This window comes from Gambusia affinis, linkage group LG10 (assembly GCF_019740435.1).
Source record: "Gambusia affinis linkage group LG10, SWU_Gaff_1.0, whole genome shotgun sequence".
Taxonomy (NCBI): Eukaryota; Metazoa; Chordata; class Actinopteri; order Cyprinodontiformes; family Poeciliidae; genus Gambusia; species Gambusia affinis.
This window is the reverse complement of record NC_057877.1, coordinates 5093210-5113460: the sequence shown is the minus strand read 5'-3', so window position 1 is coordinate 5113460 and position 20251 is coordinate 5093210. Positions and strand designations below refer to the sequence as shown.

The window sequence follows — 20251 nt, the reverse complement described above, 5'->3', positions numbered from 1 at the left end:
TCAGAGTCCATCACTACTCCCAGGTTTCTGGCCTGATCGCTGGTTTTTAGTTGTAATAACTGAAGCTGTGCACTGACTCTAGATCGTTCCTCTTTAGGTCCAAAAATAATTACTTCAGTTTTGTTTTTGTTCAGCTGGAGGAAGTTTTGGCACATCCACACATTTATCTGTTCTAAGTATCTGTTCAGTGATTGACTGACTGACTGGCTGGCTGGTAAAAAACCTTATGACCACCCACGTGCACACTGAGCTACCTAAGACCTACCCATTTATACCATGACACACCCACATCCCAAACTGAAATTAACTAACCAATTAAGCGAACCGTTAACCAAAGAACCTATTATAAATAACAAATTAAACAAAAAATTCTAATTATAAATCAACTAGAAAATAAACAAATAAGAATACAAATAAACTATATAATCTAAATTCTAAGATTTAACTGAAAATTGGTAAATAGCTCCTACACAAAGAAATCCCTGTTCTTTATGTAAGATTCAAACCAGTTAAGCACTAGACCGGAGAGTCCAACCCAACTCTCCAGTCGATTCAGTAATATTTCATGGTCAACAGTGTCAAAAGCTGCACTGAGGTCCAACAGAACCAGCACTGTGGTTCTCCCACAGTCCGTATTTATATGGATGTCATTGAACACTTTTACGAGGGCAGTTTCTGTGCTGTGGTGAGACCGGAAACCAGATTGGAAGGAGTCAAGGCGGTTGGTTATCGTTAGGAAGCTATTTAACTGTTTACACACAACTTTTTCAATAACTTTGCTGATGAATGGGAGGTCAGAGGTCAGAGATCGGCCTGTAATTCTGCAGTAGTGATTTGTCTAGATTGTTCTTTTTTATCAGTGGTTTTATTACTGCCGTTTTCAAAGCCTGGGGGAAAACGCCTGATGAGAGCGATGAGTTTACTATTTGGATCAGATCAATAGCAACAACAGGCAGGACTTTCTTAAAGAAATATGAGGGTAGGACATCCAGACAGCAGGAACTGGAGCTTAATTGACTTATAATTTCCTCTAGGGTTTTATAATTAAGTAGTTGAAATTGGGTCATTTTTCCTGTATTTGTTTTGTTTGGGCACAGCGTTGGTACTGACTTTATAGTGGATGTGCAGATTAATCCTCTGATTAATCTGTAAGATTCCTGAATCTTACAGAGGGCAGCCCAATCCATGTTTTAATTCAAGCTTTAATATAATGTATCAAACTTCATGTGCAAAATAAAATATACTATAGAAATATGAAAGCATTAAACTCACCGTTGGGTTTGCGTTCGCCTCCATGGTCGCCAGCCTGGGTGATGCTGGTATTTCTTCAATATGACGGTTGTGTCACGTGATTAGCTGGGTGTTGGAATCGGACATCCATTGCTAATGTCTGTGACCTGAAGTAACCTTGGCCATTTTTACAGCGAATTTTTAGACGCTGAATTTGAGACAGCGAATTTGAGCAAGTTGAAATGGAGGACACTGAAAATATTGCATTTGAATTTTGAAAAGTTAAATTTTTTTTTTAAATGCTGAATTTTTTTTAACACTGAAAATTTAAACTGAAAAAAAATCTGTATAATGAAAATTTGATCACTTTGAAATAGAAATATGAATTTTTATAAGAAATGAAAATTGCAAGCATGTACAAATAATGACACTGAATTTATTTTCATTTACAAATAATGACACTGAATATTTTTAGGTTAAAAATACATTCTGAATTTATTTAACACTGAAAAGGTAAGCATTAATATACAACATTCAAATTTTAGAGGCATTTTTTGTTCAAATTCTGATGGCACATATCCATACATTTAGCTGTTTGGGTTTATTTACCAGCCTCCCCAATGACCCAACACTAAAATATTTAGTACGCAATAAGAATAATTATACCATGCAAGGGAAAAACAATACATACTGGTGTTTGCATATCAGAAAAATATTCCTTCACCAACTAAAACTACTTTTACTGATGAAGCTGAAAATGTTTACATTACTGTGTTTGGATATAAAATTAAAAACAACAACCTTAAAACAGTCACATACCAAAGCTGTTGTCCACTGAACTTGAAATCAAACATAAAAACCTTGAGTGGATCATGGTAAACGTTCAATCGGTTTTCATGTTCCTTTATATTTATGACTTCCTCTCTGAACTCAATAAGGAGATCTCCTTTTGGAAAGCACCGGCAGCTGAACACACCCCGGAAAACACAGCTCCTGTGCTGTGTTTTTCAGTCTAAGCCATTCTGTCCATAGGTAGCATTGTTTGCTGTCTGTCAGAAAACACCCTGTTACTATGGTTATGCATCATAACAAAATAGCAAAGTATGAAAAATATTTCCAAAAATCAGTACAAATACACAGTATCCCAAACAAGAAGGAACTTTTGTCCAAACAGAAGCTATTTTTTTCTCCAAAAAGTCAAATTCTCAATAAAAGAACAGAACTACTCCAATGTGCCTTGAGCGGCACAGTTTTCCATGCATCATCATCAGCTTTTGTATTCTATCAGTGGACGTGTGTGTGTGGCTACACAAACACGCACGTACATAAACGTACACGCATGTGTTCCAACACACTCCGTCTCTTTGCGTTTCACATGTTCCATCCCAGGCCGATGTGTGTGGCCAGCAGGTAGCACATGGCGACCAGGGACGTCATCACCATCATGGGGAAGCCCAGGCTGCAGGACACGACAGGAAGTACAGCGGTTAAAACGCTCCAGAAAATGTCTGTCATCACTTTTAATAGTAAAAAACAAAACAACACACAAATAAGCACTCATAGAGCAACACTGTTTCATATTCAGGATCTGTCAGTAGTTGTGTTTCCATTATCAATGTGAGCAAAAACGTAGAAAAAAACCGCAATTCCTCAGTTACGAAGTTTCCATTAAATAAAAAATGCAAGTAAAATCACCTTTGTTCACATGATTAAAAACCATTTTAAAATTTTGCTCATTTTTATACAATTTCCGGTTTATTTTAGATGACCATTATTATTATTCATAAAGAAAAGCTTCATTTAGGAATTATAATTTGTACTCATGAAGGATCCATGTCTGTTATTTCCTTTTTCTGTGCCAAAATAGCAAAAACAAGACAGCAAATAATTTTTCACAACACTTTATTAGGAAGCGATGCAAGTTCTGTGACTTGATAGGCGAAGAAGCAGAATAATCAAAGTCATCAAAGGTCTCAGGAATGTAAAAGCTGCTGATTAAACGAGACGGGCCGAGTGCCAGACTGTGTCAGGTTCAGTCTTGTTTAGCCTTCAATGGTGCTTTCGATCGCTAAACAGAACCCAGTCAGAGAGGAAATTGTGAAAGCAGTCTCAACGCTCCTCTGCTCTCCACCATCTTGTTAAACAAACATTAACCTGCTCAAAAGACACAATTTCTTCTTTGTTTTTCCAGCAGTCTCAGGCATAAAGAACTTTTCACGTCACACAACATCTTTAAAAAACAAATCCCGTTTAATCCACGCAGTGGAATAACTTTTATTCCTGAATTAGCCTCCTCAGTCTCACACGGCTGCAGCGCTGCAGATGGTTTCTCAATTGGATGTGGTTCATGTCCTACATGAACACATGGCTGCTCTCAGGGCCAGGAGTCTGGTTGCCTCCAGCCTCTGACACAGATCAGTATTGAAAGACAGAAAACAAAAAACTAAACAAACAAAACTCACTAACTTACATTTTATATGTCGGTAATTAAACGTCGTGACTTTAAATGAAAGCAGCCATGTTGCCCGTCTACTTAACCAAACTGATGAGACGTGAGACAAGGTGTGGTGCATTACTACAGTATTTATACAGCTTGAGCTTTTCGCTCTGCGTCACCCGGCAACCACAGACTGTATTGGGATTTATTGGGATTATATTTCAGTAAAAATAATAATCTGGGAAGTGCGGCACACGTTTCTATTTATCCCCGGAGTCCACAATTAGCTAAACCTTCTAGAGCTAAAAGTTGGAAGCCATTGCGGTTTTATTTCTGTTTATTTATCTAGAGACTGAATTTTATGTGGACGGCCATGTCTTTGTATGTTTGCAGCTTTATCACTCTCTTTAGTTTGATTGCAGAATGCTCCGTGGGATGTTGGACACTTTGGATACTTTATAACCTGATCCTGGTTTGGACTTCCTGTCAACTTTCTGTGAATATAAATATGTTTTAGTGTTAGCATATGATCTTAACTCCACATGCTAAAGTTTGAAAGGATCAGTATTGTATATTAAAATATATAATATATTAAAATTGCTTAGTAAGGTTGGAGCTTTTACAAATTGTGTTTATTTTTTGTTTGAATATCTCCTGCTAGCTTGTCAAACAAACTGCAGAGGCAACAAAAGATTTGGAAAAAAAAGAGTCAGTTGTTACAAAAAGTTAATTAAAGTTAGTCATGTCCCCCTTTTGCTACGGCTATTTTTAAATTCATATGGATATGGATTTAATATGCAGATGGAAATGTCAGGTTATCTCATGAATTGAAAGCGGGCTAATGGCTCTCAGGAATATTAGCACTGACTGTAGCAGCTGGAGGTTCATTTAAATAGAAAAAGGAAGGCAAACTTTCTCATAAGTCTGGCAAAATGAGTGAATATTAATTGTTTCAGTATTTGTAGAGCTGAGGCAGCATAGTTATAACAAATATCTGCCACTATTTATAGAACTATGATGCATCTATCAACTTTTGATAGATTCAAAAGTTGTGCTGAAACTTCTGGTCTCTTTAAGAGTTTTCTCCAAACAAAAAAAAAAAGGGAACATTTCACAACATTTTTGGTTGTTTTTATGAGTTTATAATGCAGTAAAAGGTCATCTCAGCTTCCTAAAGGTCATTTTAACTGGTTCGTGAGCCACGTTCCCACTGGGTCTGTTGAGTAGCTTTAAGGAGCAACTGGCTGCAGGAGAGTCTGCAATGTGTTTATTGATCCATAGTATAAAACATGTCTTTCTCCACAACTTGTTGCTTTCTTTCTTCCATCATAAATAATATATATATAAATTTATATATTTTTTTCATTACAAAAACAACACGTTGAAGCAGGAAACATTGCCTCACAAGCTAAAAGCTCATCGGTTGTGGAATGAGTGTCCAGTTAAGATGAATGGAGGAGGAAATCTAAGCTGGTGTCACTCAGACACATGAGGGTCACCTCTGCACACTGGATTCTTTTCTGCTGAGCAATAGCCATTTCCTCATCACAGGCACAGCATGAAGGGACAGAGGGCAGGGCGGTGAGGGTAGGAGGAGGTAGTTGCCACCATACAGGCACAGAGAGGAACACTGTTCACCTTGTCTGGAGATCCTCCTTTCTGTCTTGCGTACTCACATGCTGACTTAATTGCAGTTGATGGGAGCTCTCTGAAAGTCCTGATGCAATCTCAAAGACTCTCTTCAGATAAACCCGAGGGATGCACTCGCTTTCACCGTGGAGGCTGCGTGACGGAGAAAACACAAGAGCGGCGCTGCTTCCCGAGGATAATGGCCGACATGCTCTGCTCAAGAGCCGCTGCTGGTAGAAGAACGGCGCCAGACTGGACTGAAAACACCAGCAAACACGTCCAGATAATGAGAAGGGAGCATTTTAGGCCTTCATTTGAATTCCACTCTTTGAGCTGCTTTCAGTACAGATGTAGAAATGATGGAGCATCGCAGAAAAAAAATAAAATTAAATTATGGGAATGAAGTCATAAGATTTAAAAAATAATATTACGTTGATAAAGTTGGATTCATATGAGAATAGTCGTAATAATATAATAAAATCATAATATTACAAGAATAAAGTCAAAGTATAAAAATAAAGTCACACTATTACAGTAAAAGTAAAATTATGTCTTTATTCTCACAATACTGAAACTTTATTCTCGTATTATTCCTACTTTATTGTTGTATTTATTTTTTATTTTCTAGCATATATTTTCATTTGGTGGCTCTTGAAGTCTTGGTTCCTCTATGTTTTGTGCTGCTCTTGCCTACCAAGATGGTGCGGCTCCCTTCCAGTTCAGACTGGTGGGATCTATGTATCAGCAAACAGTCCCATGGGTTCAATACACAATATTCAACTGAATTATTATCTTTGAACTAAATTTAGTCAATTATTATACATTAAGAGGATCATAACAGTGTAGTAATGACATTGTCTCATTCAGACTTGTTGAATCTATAACTCAATAAGTGTTGAATCTATAACTCAATAAGTGTTGAATCTATAACTCCACTCATCCACTCTAATTTTCCCAAGTAGTATTACTACGATAAGTAAAACTACTGCGATCAAAACGTCCATTTTACCTGCCTGACACGAATTTCACTAGATAACCAAACACTTTCATCGACTGGACGGCGCTCCACAGTCACTCCCCTTCCAACTGGAGTGTAAGCTGCACACACAGCTGATGCTTTTAAAGTGTTTCGTAGTTTTGATGGAGATGAAGAATAACAACAAAGACATGAAATAATAAGCAACCAAAAGAGGATCTGAGCTACTGAGAGTCGTTCAGTTTCCTTTGTGACGGCCCATCAAAGAGGCATCCACATCCCCTGTGGGCTCATCTGGCCCCTCGGCTCGACCACCTGATACAGCACCAGTTAGTCCCAGCTGTCTGGAGGTTCACACACACTTCTCCCCCCCACCCTGAACCCAAGCAGCTGTGACCCTCACTGCAGACGGCCAATTACAGGCAGCGCTGCAGCCAAGAGCAACGCTTCTATGTAGCCACTGTAAACACGACAACGGAGGGGAGAGTCGAACTGACAGCTCCCACGTTTTTATCACTATCAATGAGATTCAAAGCAGATGGCTGTTTCTATGTGCCTCCAGTAAGGGAGTGGGGGGGGGGATGGAAAAAACCAGTACACCTAAAACAGAGGTGGAACTTGTGGTATAATTGGTTTTACTGCCACTGAAAAACTAAATGAACAGGAAGTAAAACAATGTTTAAACATGTTCAGCATGAAATGATCTGTGTTACTTAGGGCAACAGTAGCTGTGTTTCCATCAGCCATAAAATTGCACAAACTGAAATTATGAAGAAATTGCTTAATGGAAACTTGGCAATTCTGAAAAAAAGAAGAAACAAAACCTCAAATTTCTGATACGTTTCTACACTGAGAGTAGGTGCTATTTCAGCCGTATCAACACAGATGTATTTAGCAAAACTGCAGTAGAATTTTTTTTTTTCTGCATCATACGTCTCATATGACGGCTGCACAGTGGCGCAGTTGGTAGAGCTGCTGCCTTGTAGCAAGAAGGTCCTGGGTTTGATTGGGGTCCTGGGATCTTTCTGCATGGAGTTTGCATGTTCTCCCTGTGCATGGTGGGTTCTCTCCGGGTTCTCCGGCTTCCTCCCACAGTCCAAAAACATGACTGTCAGGTTAATTGGTCTCTCTAAATTCTCCCTAGGTGTGAGTGTGTGTGTGTGAATGGTTGTGTGTTCTGTGTGTCTCTGTGTTGCCCTGAGACAGACTGGCGACCTGTCCAGGGTGAAACCCGCCTCTGACCTGGAACGTAGCTGGAGAGGAACCAGCAACCCTCCCGACCCCATTAGGGACAAGGGTGAACAGAAAATGGATGGACGTCTCACACGATCAACAGCTGGATGTTACTACAGTCAAAAACGTTTAAGAAGACGACAGGAAGTGGGAGGAGAATGGTTTGTTTTGGTTTTCTGCATCTGGCTCCACCGCAGCTCTCACAGCATCACAGTGTTCATAAATAGTTGTGTGACACTGACGTCTCTTCTGATTGGCCAATGAGTGATAGCGCCATGACTTCCAACCGTTTACATCCGTCGCTGCCAAGATTTTTAAGGTCTTGTCACGTGAATAAGCTCATTTACATGTGATTTTAATTTCATTTCAATTGCAAGATTGTGTTTTCTCGACATTGGAAGAACATGGACAAAAGATTTGTGCACATTTGCAATGGAAACACAGCTACTGATACGTTTTTGTACGTGCGTAATGATGTTTGATGTGGTTTTTAGTGAGTTAAAGTAAATCCCACTAACATATATCAAAGTCTCACTTCAGCAGCTACATCACTGTCTGTCACTTCTCATCATTACTCAGAGCGTTTTCTGGTCCCATAAGTCAAACTTTTAAAGTATTTCCAGATGGTTGCATGTTGGGCCTAATCAGACTCATATTTATCAACCTTTCATCATTGTTGACCGCCTCTGTTTCTCTAACAGGCAAACTGCAGGAATGTCTGGCTGTTACATCAGTAGAGTGGAAATTATTAGTGAGCAGGTGGAAACTGGGGAGGCCGCCTGCTTCAGATATAATGGCATTTTGCTTTTTATTGCAACCATCAGGAAGCTCTCAAATCAAGCCTTCAGTGAGCCTGGCTTCACATTTTGTGGACTTCTTTTCTGAACAATCCTGCAGTTTCATAAACTCCCTGAAGAACGGCAAAGAACCCAGTAGATATCTCCACACACTCTGCTTTGAAGAAGCACCTTAAAAAGACGCAATTTCACACTTGTGCTGTTTCCATTAAATAAGACATTAAAATCACGTGAATAAGCTCGTTCATGCAGTAAGTTGGTAAAAAAACATGCCCATGATTCTCCGGCTACTTTGTGCAGTGGGAACATCCACTTGTTGATCACATGACATCCAAAAACATTGTGCAGAAGGTGCAGTTGCTTGTTGTTTTTTTTTTTTACGTGGTTCCATCACATAAAATACCAACACATTACCTTAAAGTTTGGAATTACAATGTGAAAAAATTGGAGAAGTTATTTTGTAAAATGTTGAAAACAGGATGACTCTCGGCAGGCTGAGAGATCAAAACATCACATTTAGAAAAAACTGCAGCTTCTGCACATTGTTGGCACTTTGCACTCCGACATATGAAGGATATTAATATGTAAGTACACCCTTCAGGCAGAGTGGCCCATGGCACAGAGTTCCCAAACACATAAAATAAAAAAAGCAACTTTTCAAGCCCAGGATCAGGATGTCAAAGGAGAAAAAAACTTACTTGAAAAACTCCACAAAGGAAAAACCGTATCCATGTTGCTCGGCGATGCCTGCACACACGACGTTGGCTGACGCTCCGATCAACGTGCCGTTTCCTGAAAGGATCGTCAAAAAGTAAATAAATAGATAAAATCAAAGGTACATTTAACATATTTCTCCTTGTTAACAAGCATACTGTGATCAATAAGCATAAAAAGCTGGAAAAAGTCAAAGCATAATTCCTTCCATTCAAAGGTTAAAGGGCAAAGCAAGAAAACAAGATGAGCGTCTCTAAAGTTACTCTTTTATTTAAAAAAATGTTGCATCTTTTTCAGGGTCCCTCATTTTAAATGTCGTTCAGTAATGACACGTGGCTCCGAGGCAGAATCGTTCTGTTGTTTGGGCTCAACCTGCCGTCTTTAAGTCTGCTGGAAGAGGATTAAGACTCTGAAAACGTTTTCAGTTCGTGAATAACATAATGTGTCCTTTAAATGTCACAGATTTCAAAAGGACAAAACCAACAAGTGGACATGATGATGCCCAGCTCCATCTAGACGTCGATGTTTAGCTCCTCCTGTAGCCGTCATCCACTGGCGCTGATGTCTGTCATTAGAGTCGATGGACAGGAACCAAAGGAGCTTTTGGTTTTTCCTGCTCTCGTTGGGAGGAGGGATTTGGAGGCATAATTACTTTGTTTGAAAAAGGTTTTTGAAAACCGTTCCGGTCAGAAGCTTGCATACAGCCAGGAACATCAGAGCTTTTAAAGTCGACATTTAAATTTAATCTCCCATTTTTTTGTTCCAGATTCTATTTCCAATTTTGTTTAACACCAGGAAACAAACCAATTTAAATGAATGATGTGCATCTCAAATATCCAGTCGACTTGCTGGGAAGGAGTTGGAACCCGTTGATACCTGCTTGCAGTTCTGGTTCAGTTTTCCACCGTGTCTACTAAAGAAAACCTTCAGTAGCTAACTACTGTTTTTAAAATTCAATGATGTTAAAACTGATGTTCTCTCAATTGATTCAATCAACGTGTGACTCCAGTGTGTTAGTGTCCAAAAGGTGCTGGAGTGGGAGTGGAAGTGGACAGCAGCTCCATCAAAATCTGTCCTACTGCAGTTGATTAAAGTCAAACACTCTGACGCCTCCTTCTGTTTGTCCTTCCCACCCTAACAGAGCGTCACTGCGATGGACGAAGGGCCCAACGCCTGGCGTAGCAGAGCCTGAAGCAGCTGTACTTTGAGGACCTTGAAGCCTCTCTCTGAAAAATGAAAATAATAATAAAAAAATAACAACCCTGCCTTCCTGGTGTAGAGGCACAGCTGCTGAAACTGTGGCTGTCACCTAAAGCGTCTGATGCCAGAAGCCATGCTTATAGATCCACACCTTTGAGGAAGGGGATCAAACTGTAAAGTCCCCCGCTGTCTGGGTGGTGTGTCACCCCGAACCACAAGGCGTCCATTCCTATTAAAGATTGACAACTCACCACCGAGGCAGGCCCCCATCGCCAAGGCAAAGATGAGAGGCTTCACAGGGAGGTTGACGTCCGCATCCTGACTCAGGTTGATGAGAACTGGGATCTGGGAGAATCAGACGAACATTTAAAATCACTAAAATATACATAGCTTTTAATTAATAAAACAAACAACTGTTTTTTTCTGAAATAAGAAGCTAATACTGTGTTTAAAGGGACGGTATTATATATTTTCCAGGCATATAGTGCTCTTTCTCAGGACAATCAAGTAATTATGTTACCTTCCGTTGTTATAAAAATGTAATATATATCAAATATGACTTAAGTTTGACTTCCTGATTTAACACCTTGAAATTGGGACTCTGTCTCTTTAAAAACTCCTGCTCTTTCTGAAACTCATCATCACAACATGGCTCCTCTATCTACCCTTTAGAAAGATTTTCATCAGCGTTTCACTGAGCAGTAGTTCGTATGATGCTCAGTTCCACCAGGTGTTTGCTAATTGCTGCTGGCTAGTCTGAAGGAGCTCAGCGGAGGAGTTGGGGGGAGGAGCTGCTCTGAGAGGCAGCAGCTTTGAAACTGCAGCTCCAAGGAGGAGTCATCAAAGTCAAAACTCGGTTTCACCAATGGTTTTGCACAGATGAGTTGTTGCCACGGGAGATTAAAGGATTTCTCAAAGATGCATGAAAAATATCAGGGCAAAACTCAAGGCTTGTTTTTGATGAGAAAGTAACATTACAACATGATGTGAAGTTAAGAAAAGTGAATTTTACATAATACTCCCCCTTTAAGTGGAAGAAGATCTTGATAATGTTTCTATTGACATGTTTATTTATTGCGGATGAATGGAGATTAATAAATATTTGTGAGTATTTTTATGCAAATCAGTTTATTTCTAGCAGAAATCAGGTATTGCTGGAAAAAGTTAAAAGTTTAAATGATACAAAATATGTTTCCATTAGCAGAAATTCATCAACAAGTTGGTGATCTTAACGCATTGAGGGACATTGAATGACAGCGTTCATATGAAAGGTTTCATAATCGTTTATTGTCTTCTGCCAGGCGTCCTTGGAAATGTTCTGCCGTATTTTTCAACAAAACTTTTACGTTGCAGCAAAACACAAGGTGATAGGAGAGAAAAAACAGACGTCTTTTGTGATTTAGTTTCAGTTTTCAGAAAAAAAAAATTGTAAGATAAATCTAACTTGATTTGATATTTCTTAAAATGTTAAACTTAAGATTTCTTAATTTCAACCTTTTTATCTTTAAATTGAAACGTTTACAGTTTGTAGCCGATCAGATGAGGAGTCAGTCTGACCGGACCTACCATGGTGGCAGTGAAGGGAATGTTGTCAATGAGAGAAGAAGCCAGAGCGGAAACCCACAACACCAAGATGATGGCCACAGCCAGGCGCTGGTCCTCTGGCACCGCCTGGGAGGGGAAACAATCAGAGCGACGATTAACCAGTACAGTTCATGGTGTTCCCACATCAACCAGTCTGGGAACTAAATAAACCAAATAGGATCTTCCAGTTGTCTGCATTGAACTTGATGCTATTTAATGTTGGGATCCTGAAACAGCAGCGGATTGGCCCTGAAACATTCAGTTTTCATTGGACAGCAGCTCACAATTACAATGTCACCCAAATTATGGGTTTTTCTAATGTAAAGTAAACTTGTTTGAGTGCAATAATCAATGTTAGATCATTAGCAGTTATGTTATACATGTAAAAAATAAAAAATAAAAACATCCTGAAGCTTTGAGACACAATGTAAATATATTTACTGAAGCCTGAACATTTAAGAATACTGTTTTTAAGAAAACGGGACAAGAATGAGCAAAAAAGCAGCTAAAGTCCCAGGAAAAACTTTGCAAGAGCTTGAAAACAGACAAAACTCCAACAGACAATAGAAGGGATGAAAAGTGTGGAAATCCAGATAACATCCAGGTAGTGGTGGGCATTTATCACATTGTTTATCATTTATTGTGATACATTTCTTAGTGTGATCGGAATTCAGATTTATTGTAATCATTGTTTAAAAAAATTATGTTTAAAACCTTTTAATACTGTCCATATTGATGGGATCATTAGTTTGACTATTTTCTCCACTGTTTGTTCAATGAACATATCAATAATTATTAAGAATTTTTTTATGAATTAAAAAAATTGGAACAAAGATTGCAAAGATTGCGAATTACTGTGTACAATTTGGTGATGCACATTTCTGTTTTTGACTGGTTCACTAAACCAAATCAAATCAAAGTTCAAAGGGCTTTGCATAATAAAAACACAAACCTCAACGACTGAAACGTTACATTTTTCAAAGTGCCGTCATTACACATCAAAATGTTGGTTTTATTTATTGTTGCACAAAAGCAGCTCCAAACCGGTGGGTGTTTAGTCTGAATCTAAAGGAAGTCTGTGTTTGAGCTGTTTCACAATCTTTGTTCCAGATTTGTGGTGCATAGAAGCTGAAAGCTGCTTTGAATTAAGTAGTAGGAATAGGAAAGTTTTTAAAGAGGTTATCTGTGATTGTTGTGACATGCCATCACCGCCATGAAATTACATAAAGGAGAAGCAATAAATAGTTCTTATGGTCACTTTTGTCTTCATCACAATAGTACAACAAGATATCATGATAAAACTTTAAGTCTATATCGCCCAATCCATACTTCTAGGACTTCAGCAGCAGATGTTCAAGTCTGAGAAGGTCTCTGGTTTGAATCTTCTTGAGCTTCTCTTTTCTCTCCCACCTTCAACCGGATAAAAAGAAACTATTTCTCTTTTCCCCTTTGCCTCCAGTTGGGTCATGACAGAGAGACGGTGCGGCTCTACCTGGCACGCTGTCCGTCGTCAGGGGAAACTCACCAACTTAAGGATCCACAATAGCACACCGCCTGTCATGTGTGATTATTGGCCTCAGACAGGACCAGTGACTAAACGTGGGCTGACGTCCCCATTACTGGTTCAATTCTCCGCTAAGAGACAACTCGCTCTTAGCGGCGCCACGGCAAGAATATGTATGAAAATGACCAGCGAGCTCGGTCAACGAGAGAGACGTAAACAAAATAATTGAATTCGGAGCTTGTGTAGAGCCAAAGGATCAATATGCATAAAAATGCAATATCAAGTCACCTGTGCCCAATTATCAGTTGTGCCAGCCGAACAGATACCTGAGTCACGATGGCCGAGGCTGAGAATCAAGAAGGAAGGACTCACTTTTATCAGCAGCGCCGTCTGCTCTCCAATATAGTCGATAAGCTGCAGCTGGGCTAAAGCCTGAAAAATGAAAAGGGGATCAATAATAAAGAGGAGAGAGAAAAAAAGTCAGGAGAAAATTACTTAGAGGTGGAAAAAAGAGAAGAAAAAGCAATTTGGCTTCTATTTAGCAAATCATTAACCAGACGGAGATAAATGCATTTTTGTTATCACACCCGACACTGAGAATTAAATATATATAAAACATGTGGGAGGTAGTCCTTGAGGGAGATGGTTGTCTAACATTATACAGCCTTCAATGATTCCAACAAATAATTTTGGCTCAAGAGTCGAAAACGCAGAAAAGAAAACAAAAAAACAAAAAGATCCCGTTGTGTCGACAACCTTCTCCTTTCCCTACACAGCGCGGCTGGTCGGTGAAGAAAAAGGTAATTACTTTTCACAATGTGACTTCACTGCCAAACTGCATTTAGGTCACACCCAAGCGGGCTGTCAGTGTGGCTAAGCTAACTTATGAGGCGCTTTCTTTTATCATCAGGTGAAGCTGTTGGTCAAAGATGGACTATTTAAGATGTTTTTCTTACGTGTTAATGTTTGATCCCTCTTTGGATTTTAGCAGTGCTTAACAAAAAACACTCTCTTTTTATTAAATGTCACACATAAGAACTGTGTGGTCACTACCTCCATTAAAACAAAGAGGCCTGCGAAGAACAGCAGAGTGGCCCACTCCACCCGGTGCAGGATGATCTCAAAGTCCTGGACGTCGGCCAGAACTAGGAGCCAGAGGGCCCCCAGGATGGCGATCCAACCTGAGAGAGAAAGAGAAGAGGAATCATCACCTGGTGATCTTCTGTAACTCTGACAACATCTCCATCCCAGACCAATTTTAGTTTTAAATTTACGATAAGAGTGTAGATTCTAAATATATTCATACCTCTTAGACTTTTTCCGTCTGTAACCTCAAACATCAGGGCATTTAATTGGGATTTTAGTTTGTGAACCAACATAAAGTGGGATGCTCTGCATTCAGCCCTTCAGAATCAAAACTTTGCAGAACCACATTTCGCTACACGTCTTAGTGGGACAACTAAGTTGGTCTCCAGACTGAAGCAGTCGCTAATTCATCTTTGCAAAACAGTCCCAGTTCAGTTGGTTCAGACAGAGAGCGTCTGGAAATGTACGTTTTCAGAATTCTCTAATTTTTTAGACTTTAGGACAGGACTTTGACTATATCATTCTAACACATGACTCATTCAACAGTCCCCTTTTCAGTCAAAATCACAAATCAAATTAGTCACAAAAATAAATTTGCTTAATGGAAACATGTCAATTTTGAAAACACTCACGTTTTTCTCTAAAAAAAAGATTAAGTGATTTTCAGCTGTATTGAAATCAGTTTAATTTGCAAAACCTCTGTGGAAACGTTTCTTTCTCATCACCCAAGTCATGTGAGCAACAACCTGATGTTACTACTGGCAGAAAACACAAAGGAGACGACAGGAAGTGGTAGTAGGATCATGGCGCCTCACTATCTGATGACTTGCTGCGTGAACAAACGTATTCAGGTGTGAATTTAATTGCCTTTCTCAAGTTTTGCTCACTTTTGTAATAGAAATGCAAAAAAGTCCTGTTTATTTAATTAACTAATTTCTAAATTCTTCATTCTTCAAACTGATTATTCAATACTATTCAATACTATAAATAGTCTGTGGCATTAGCAGAGAGTTTGCCAAGTTTTAATGGTCACAACCCACATACTGAAGTGAGCTGATCAACCAACCCAAAAATGAATACACAAATTTGTATTTCAAATGTGGCACCAATTTAATGAACTGGCTTTCTAATTCCTGCCAAGAAGCATTATTTGACCAAACCAAATTGTTCTACTTACAGTGCAAAACATAGATTAAAAACTGTGTTTAAGAAAACAAAAGCATCTCCTTGGATGTCAAACTGACTTTTTTAAAAAAGCTGACAAATATATACTGAGTGGCGATTCAGTTTTAAAAAATTTATAAAAAACAAAGTCATTCACACCAACCTGGAAAAAGTTCAGCTAGCAACTGGACGGAGACAACAGATGCAGAGACAGCATCTGTTGTCTCCTGAAAAATAAAAAACCTGAAGTGGGGAACCACAGAAAACGGGACATTCATCAACATTCTGCTTTTTATTTCAAAGGAACAAATCAGTGAAAACATTTCAACCACATTTACTGTCAGAAACTTCTCTGAAAAACAAAAAACAACAACAAACAAACCAAAATGTTCCTTCGTTTAGCCAAATGTCTTACATGAACAAACCCTCCACAAATCCCAAACAATACAGCGCCAGCTTGTTGGCTCGACTGTTTCCTGTAAACTAAATAAGCCACTCGCATTATGGTGGCCTAAATAAATAGCTACCCCGTTAGTTAATGCAGGCGGAACCAGTTGTATGGTAAACAATTTGTGGACATGTGGTAATGTCTTACTTTTATGGTCCGAACATAGATAAGCGGGTCCAGACACAAAAATGTTGGGCAATGCAAAATAAAGATCTTCGATAGATGGGAACAATTATTTCAGGGAGAAGGATTGTTATTCCTGAATACATTTGCAGGTAGAGCTGTATTTTAAATATAATTTTAGAGTAACAGAATAAAAATAGGCTACATAAAAATGTGCACCATATTCTTCCGATTTTTAAAAGTTTTGAAAAACACGTAAAATATCCCTTCCAAGGTTATTATAGTTGACACGAAATACCCAAAAATGATGGAAATCAAAACGGTAATTGAGGGGGGTAACCTTTAACTGGAACTATGTCGCACTTTTATAAAAGTAAAACATACTAAAATTTCGGGGTGTAATTTTAGCGATTCCACAATATCTATTGATATTTATTTTCCAATGAGGAAACCAATACTTTCCTCAGAAAGTATTGGTTTTTCATCCGTGATACATTAGATCCTACCTTGAGTTTTATGTCAATATCAGTATGAATTAAATGACAGCTGTCGCACATGACATTTTTCACCCAGTTGCACATGAACATTATAAATGACATGTAATAAAACAACCAGTTATCATTAATTAAATAATGAAATGGAATAGATCAATAACATTATTAATATAAGTAAATAAGACAACAAAAAGTTCCTTTTCTGGACAACCAAATACACAAAGCCACACAATTAACATTTAAACAAAGCAAATATATAACAGAAACAACATTTATTACACCATCAGTTCAGTTAATTCAATCCAAGTCTAAGGAACAGTCACACTCACCTTGTCCGTCTGAAGTCTTTCAGAAAATCTTAAAAATGTATCGAATCATATCGTTTACTGAATATTGTGATACATATCGTATCGTGATCATTTTAGCTGCATTATTAAAAAAGGCCAAAGTATAATAACACAAAAACTAAGACCATAACAAATAAAACTAAACAATATAAAAACTAGCAAACACATTCTAGGAACTAGAACTAACTGAATTAGGCAAACAAAAAACTCACAATGAAGTAACATAATCCTGATTCCTTCCTCCTCATAATCACGCATTACTTTGTGTTGGTGTATCAAATTAAGTCCCAAATTTGTGCTTGTAATGTGACAAAGTGATGAAAACTTAAAAGGTTAGGAATACTTCTACAAGACACTGTAATCCGTGTGTGTGTGTGTGTGTGTGTGTGTGTTGTGTGTGTGACATTGAAACTACTTAGAAAACCAGACTAAACTGAGTTATCTGCATGCAGAAAATGTGGCATTTCGATTACTGTCTGATAATCTGACTTAACGAATTTATTAAAAACTGGTTCAATGGGAAAATTTATTGGGTTTTCCTCTAACAAGTGTCTTCTTTTCCGTGGCTATAAGACTCCTGTTCATTAAGTAGGGATTAAATGTGTTCTGGCCTCTGTAACTAAGACAAGGAGCGAAGGAGCTTAGTGGGACTCACTTTAAAGGTTACTTTAAAAAAAGCCTCACCTTACACACACTCTTATAACGGGGAACATTTGTGTCTTTTCCCGTCGAGGTTGTAGTGAAACTACGCTGTGTGTTGTGAAGCGGCGATTGGAACAATAAAGTTGTCTTCAGAGTGCCGTTACGGGCGGAAAGTGTCACAGCTGTGGAAAACATGACAAAAACAGCTTAGCGTACCAAGAGGCTGCAAATGAAAAAAATTAATGACTGCACTCTCCGGTCCAGATATTAGAACACCTCAGGCTATTCTTAGACAGCATAACTCTCACAGACAAATTACAAGAACAAGCTCCACTAGAGGAAAACAGCAGGTACAGCGACGGCTTTACTGCCCTTTTCTCCTTGTTTTATGTATGAAAGACTTAAATATGTACTTTATTGTTCGTATTTACCATTTATTCACCTGTAAAGGAACTTTAGCATTTCTAATTAAGTCCAAATGGATCTCTGCTTTGAACCTGCCTAACCACGTACTCAGTTTTTTTTTTTTTTTTAGGGAATAATGCCCAATCCAGCACAGTGATGAACCGCATCGACTTGGCGCCTTATCCGCCTGATCTCCCACCATTTCTCCCCAGTCAAGATTTGGTTCCATCTGTCTGAAGCACTTTTCATTTCCTCTGCTCCTCCCGTCCACCTCCCTTTCTTCAGAAGCAGCTCGTAAAAATAATTTTGCTATCGCATGCCAGCCAAAGTTTAATTAAATCTTTTAATTCATTTTTTTTTTTGTCTGATGAGTATGCCAGATCATAACATGACATTCATTAACTGATTTTTTTTTCTTTTCTTTTCTGTGCTTAGACGTGGTTACAACTGGCAAGCTTTAAAATTAGATATATTGTCATTATTTCCACCTTTTCCAACAATATAACAGTTATTTTTTCTTCTTTTTGCAGGATTCTTACTGTGGCTTTACGGTGCTGCTATTGTTGAATGGTTAGGAGTTCATCTTGAGTTTTTAGAAGAGGTTTCTATATCTCTTTCCATCTCATTTACTCTCACCGTCTCTTAAAGACCAGAGGTCTGCAGCTCGTTAAAATATCAAGGGTTGGTTATGTTTCTGATTTTTGTTTTTGATTTGGGTCTAATATCTAAGTTACTCTCAACATTTAAACTCCATTTGCTCATGTGGTTGATGACCACTGACTAGATTTTGACCTTTTAAGTGATGCATCCAACCATTTGAAATAAATGAAATAAAATCATCGGAGCCAAAAAAACCTGAAATGTGTAAATGGCCTACATGGTAATATATCATGACTGTAAAAAGAGAAACTACCATGTAGCAGATGAAAAACATTACTTTATAAATATGATGTGGAGATTCCAAAACAAAAAACAAAACAAAAAAGTAATATCCCTCCTTAGTTTTAGAAGTGCATATAATAAGCTACGACAATCATAAGTTGAAAATAGTTAATTTTTTTTACACAATTCTGCCCCTTTAAAAGTCTCTTTATTGTTGAAAGCAACTCTGTACTTACTTGGTATCGAATCCAGACCACATGCTTACAGTATCACCCACCACTACTTTTGGGCCTACATGAAAATCACCAGTTGCCCTGCGACAGACTGGCGACGTGTCCAGGGTGAACCCCGCCTCTCGCCCAGAACGTAGCTGGAGATGGGCACCAGCAACCCTCCCGACCCCATTAGGGACAAGGGTGAACAGAAAATGGATGGATGGACGCAAATCACCAAATGGTGGAGAACTTACACTGCGCAAGCCCCTGAACACACCGTCTCCATGACGAAACATGGTGGTGGCAGCAGCATGCTGACATCGATGGGAAGATGGATGGAAGTTCGTGCAAGACGATCCCAGAGGACGACATGTTAGAATCTGCAGAAGACCTGAGGTAAGAGTGGTCCAGTCAAAGGGAGCAGAGATTGAGCTTCGTGTGAATTCAAATGGCATCTCGAGACTTCAGTCCGATTTGCAGGTTCAAACGAAATCTGACACAACACCTCATCATGAAGCCTCTAAGAACGGAAACTCTTAACGACTGCTCCTCCACTCAGCTCAGAAACTCACTAGAGCTGTTTGTGATAATTATGTTGCTGCTCTTGCCATTCTGGCGGCATTCCCTCATTGTTTCCATTTCAACCCACCAGACAAGACGTTTCACAGCTAATGGCTGCCGGGCCTCTTCGTGGTTGGACCGCGGTCGCGATCAGCGCCGATCAAAAACTCACACGCATTGTGCTGTTGTGTTCCGTAATAATGCGCCATTTGCATATTTGTGACAGAAATGTATTAAAGTCTTTATGCCTTATTGTTTAGAAGAATGTATGAGGTGATGGGAAGTAAGGCTGCCTGGCATCGACTTAATTGGATTTCTTATCTCATCATTGTGTGGTTGATGAAACAGACCACGGGTGCGAGCACAGAAGTCACGAGTCAAGCGTTGGTTTAACTTTTCAAAACTGTTTTTCTCGTACTTGTGGTCAATGGGGCAGGTTGATGTAATTTATCTGCCGATTAGGGAACAGCACAGACCTCCTGTACGGGTCAGCTTTGACTTTAAAATGTTGTACTAACTGAGTTGACATTCAAAATCTGTTTTGCAACATTTGTTCTGCAGTACAGAAGTGTGAAAAACA

At 38.9% G+C, this 20251-nt stretch overlaps 1 protein-coding gene across 1 annotated transcript in view; it reads right to left on the bottom strand.

Annotated features, from left to right (window-relative positions):
* LOC122838898 (P protein-like) overlaps positions 1-14644 on the bottom strand; it is a 28220-nt gene extending 13576 nt beyond the window's left edge. The window contains exons 1-7 of the mRNA XM_044129930.1: positions 14611-14644; positions 14358-14485; positions 13677-13736; positions 11783-11887; positions 10468-10561; positions 9001-9094; positions 2050-2689 (exon numbers count right to left, since the gene is read on the bottom strand). Coding sequence (XP_043985865.1) covers positions 2602-2689; positions 9001-9094; positions 10468-10561; positions 11783-11887; positions 13677-13736; positions 14358-14485; positions 14611-14644 — 603 coding nt within the window. The 3' untranslated portion in view covers positions 2050-2601. The remainder of the gene's footprint in view (positions 1-2049; positions 2690-9000; positions 9095-10467; positions 10562-11782; positions 11888-13676; positions 13737-14357; positions 14486-14610) is intronic.
* Between the last annotated feature and the right edge of the window lie 5607 nt (positions 14645-20251).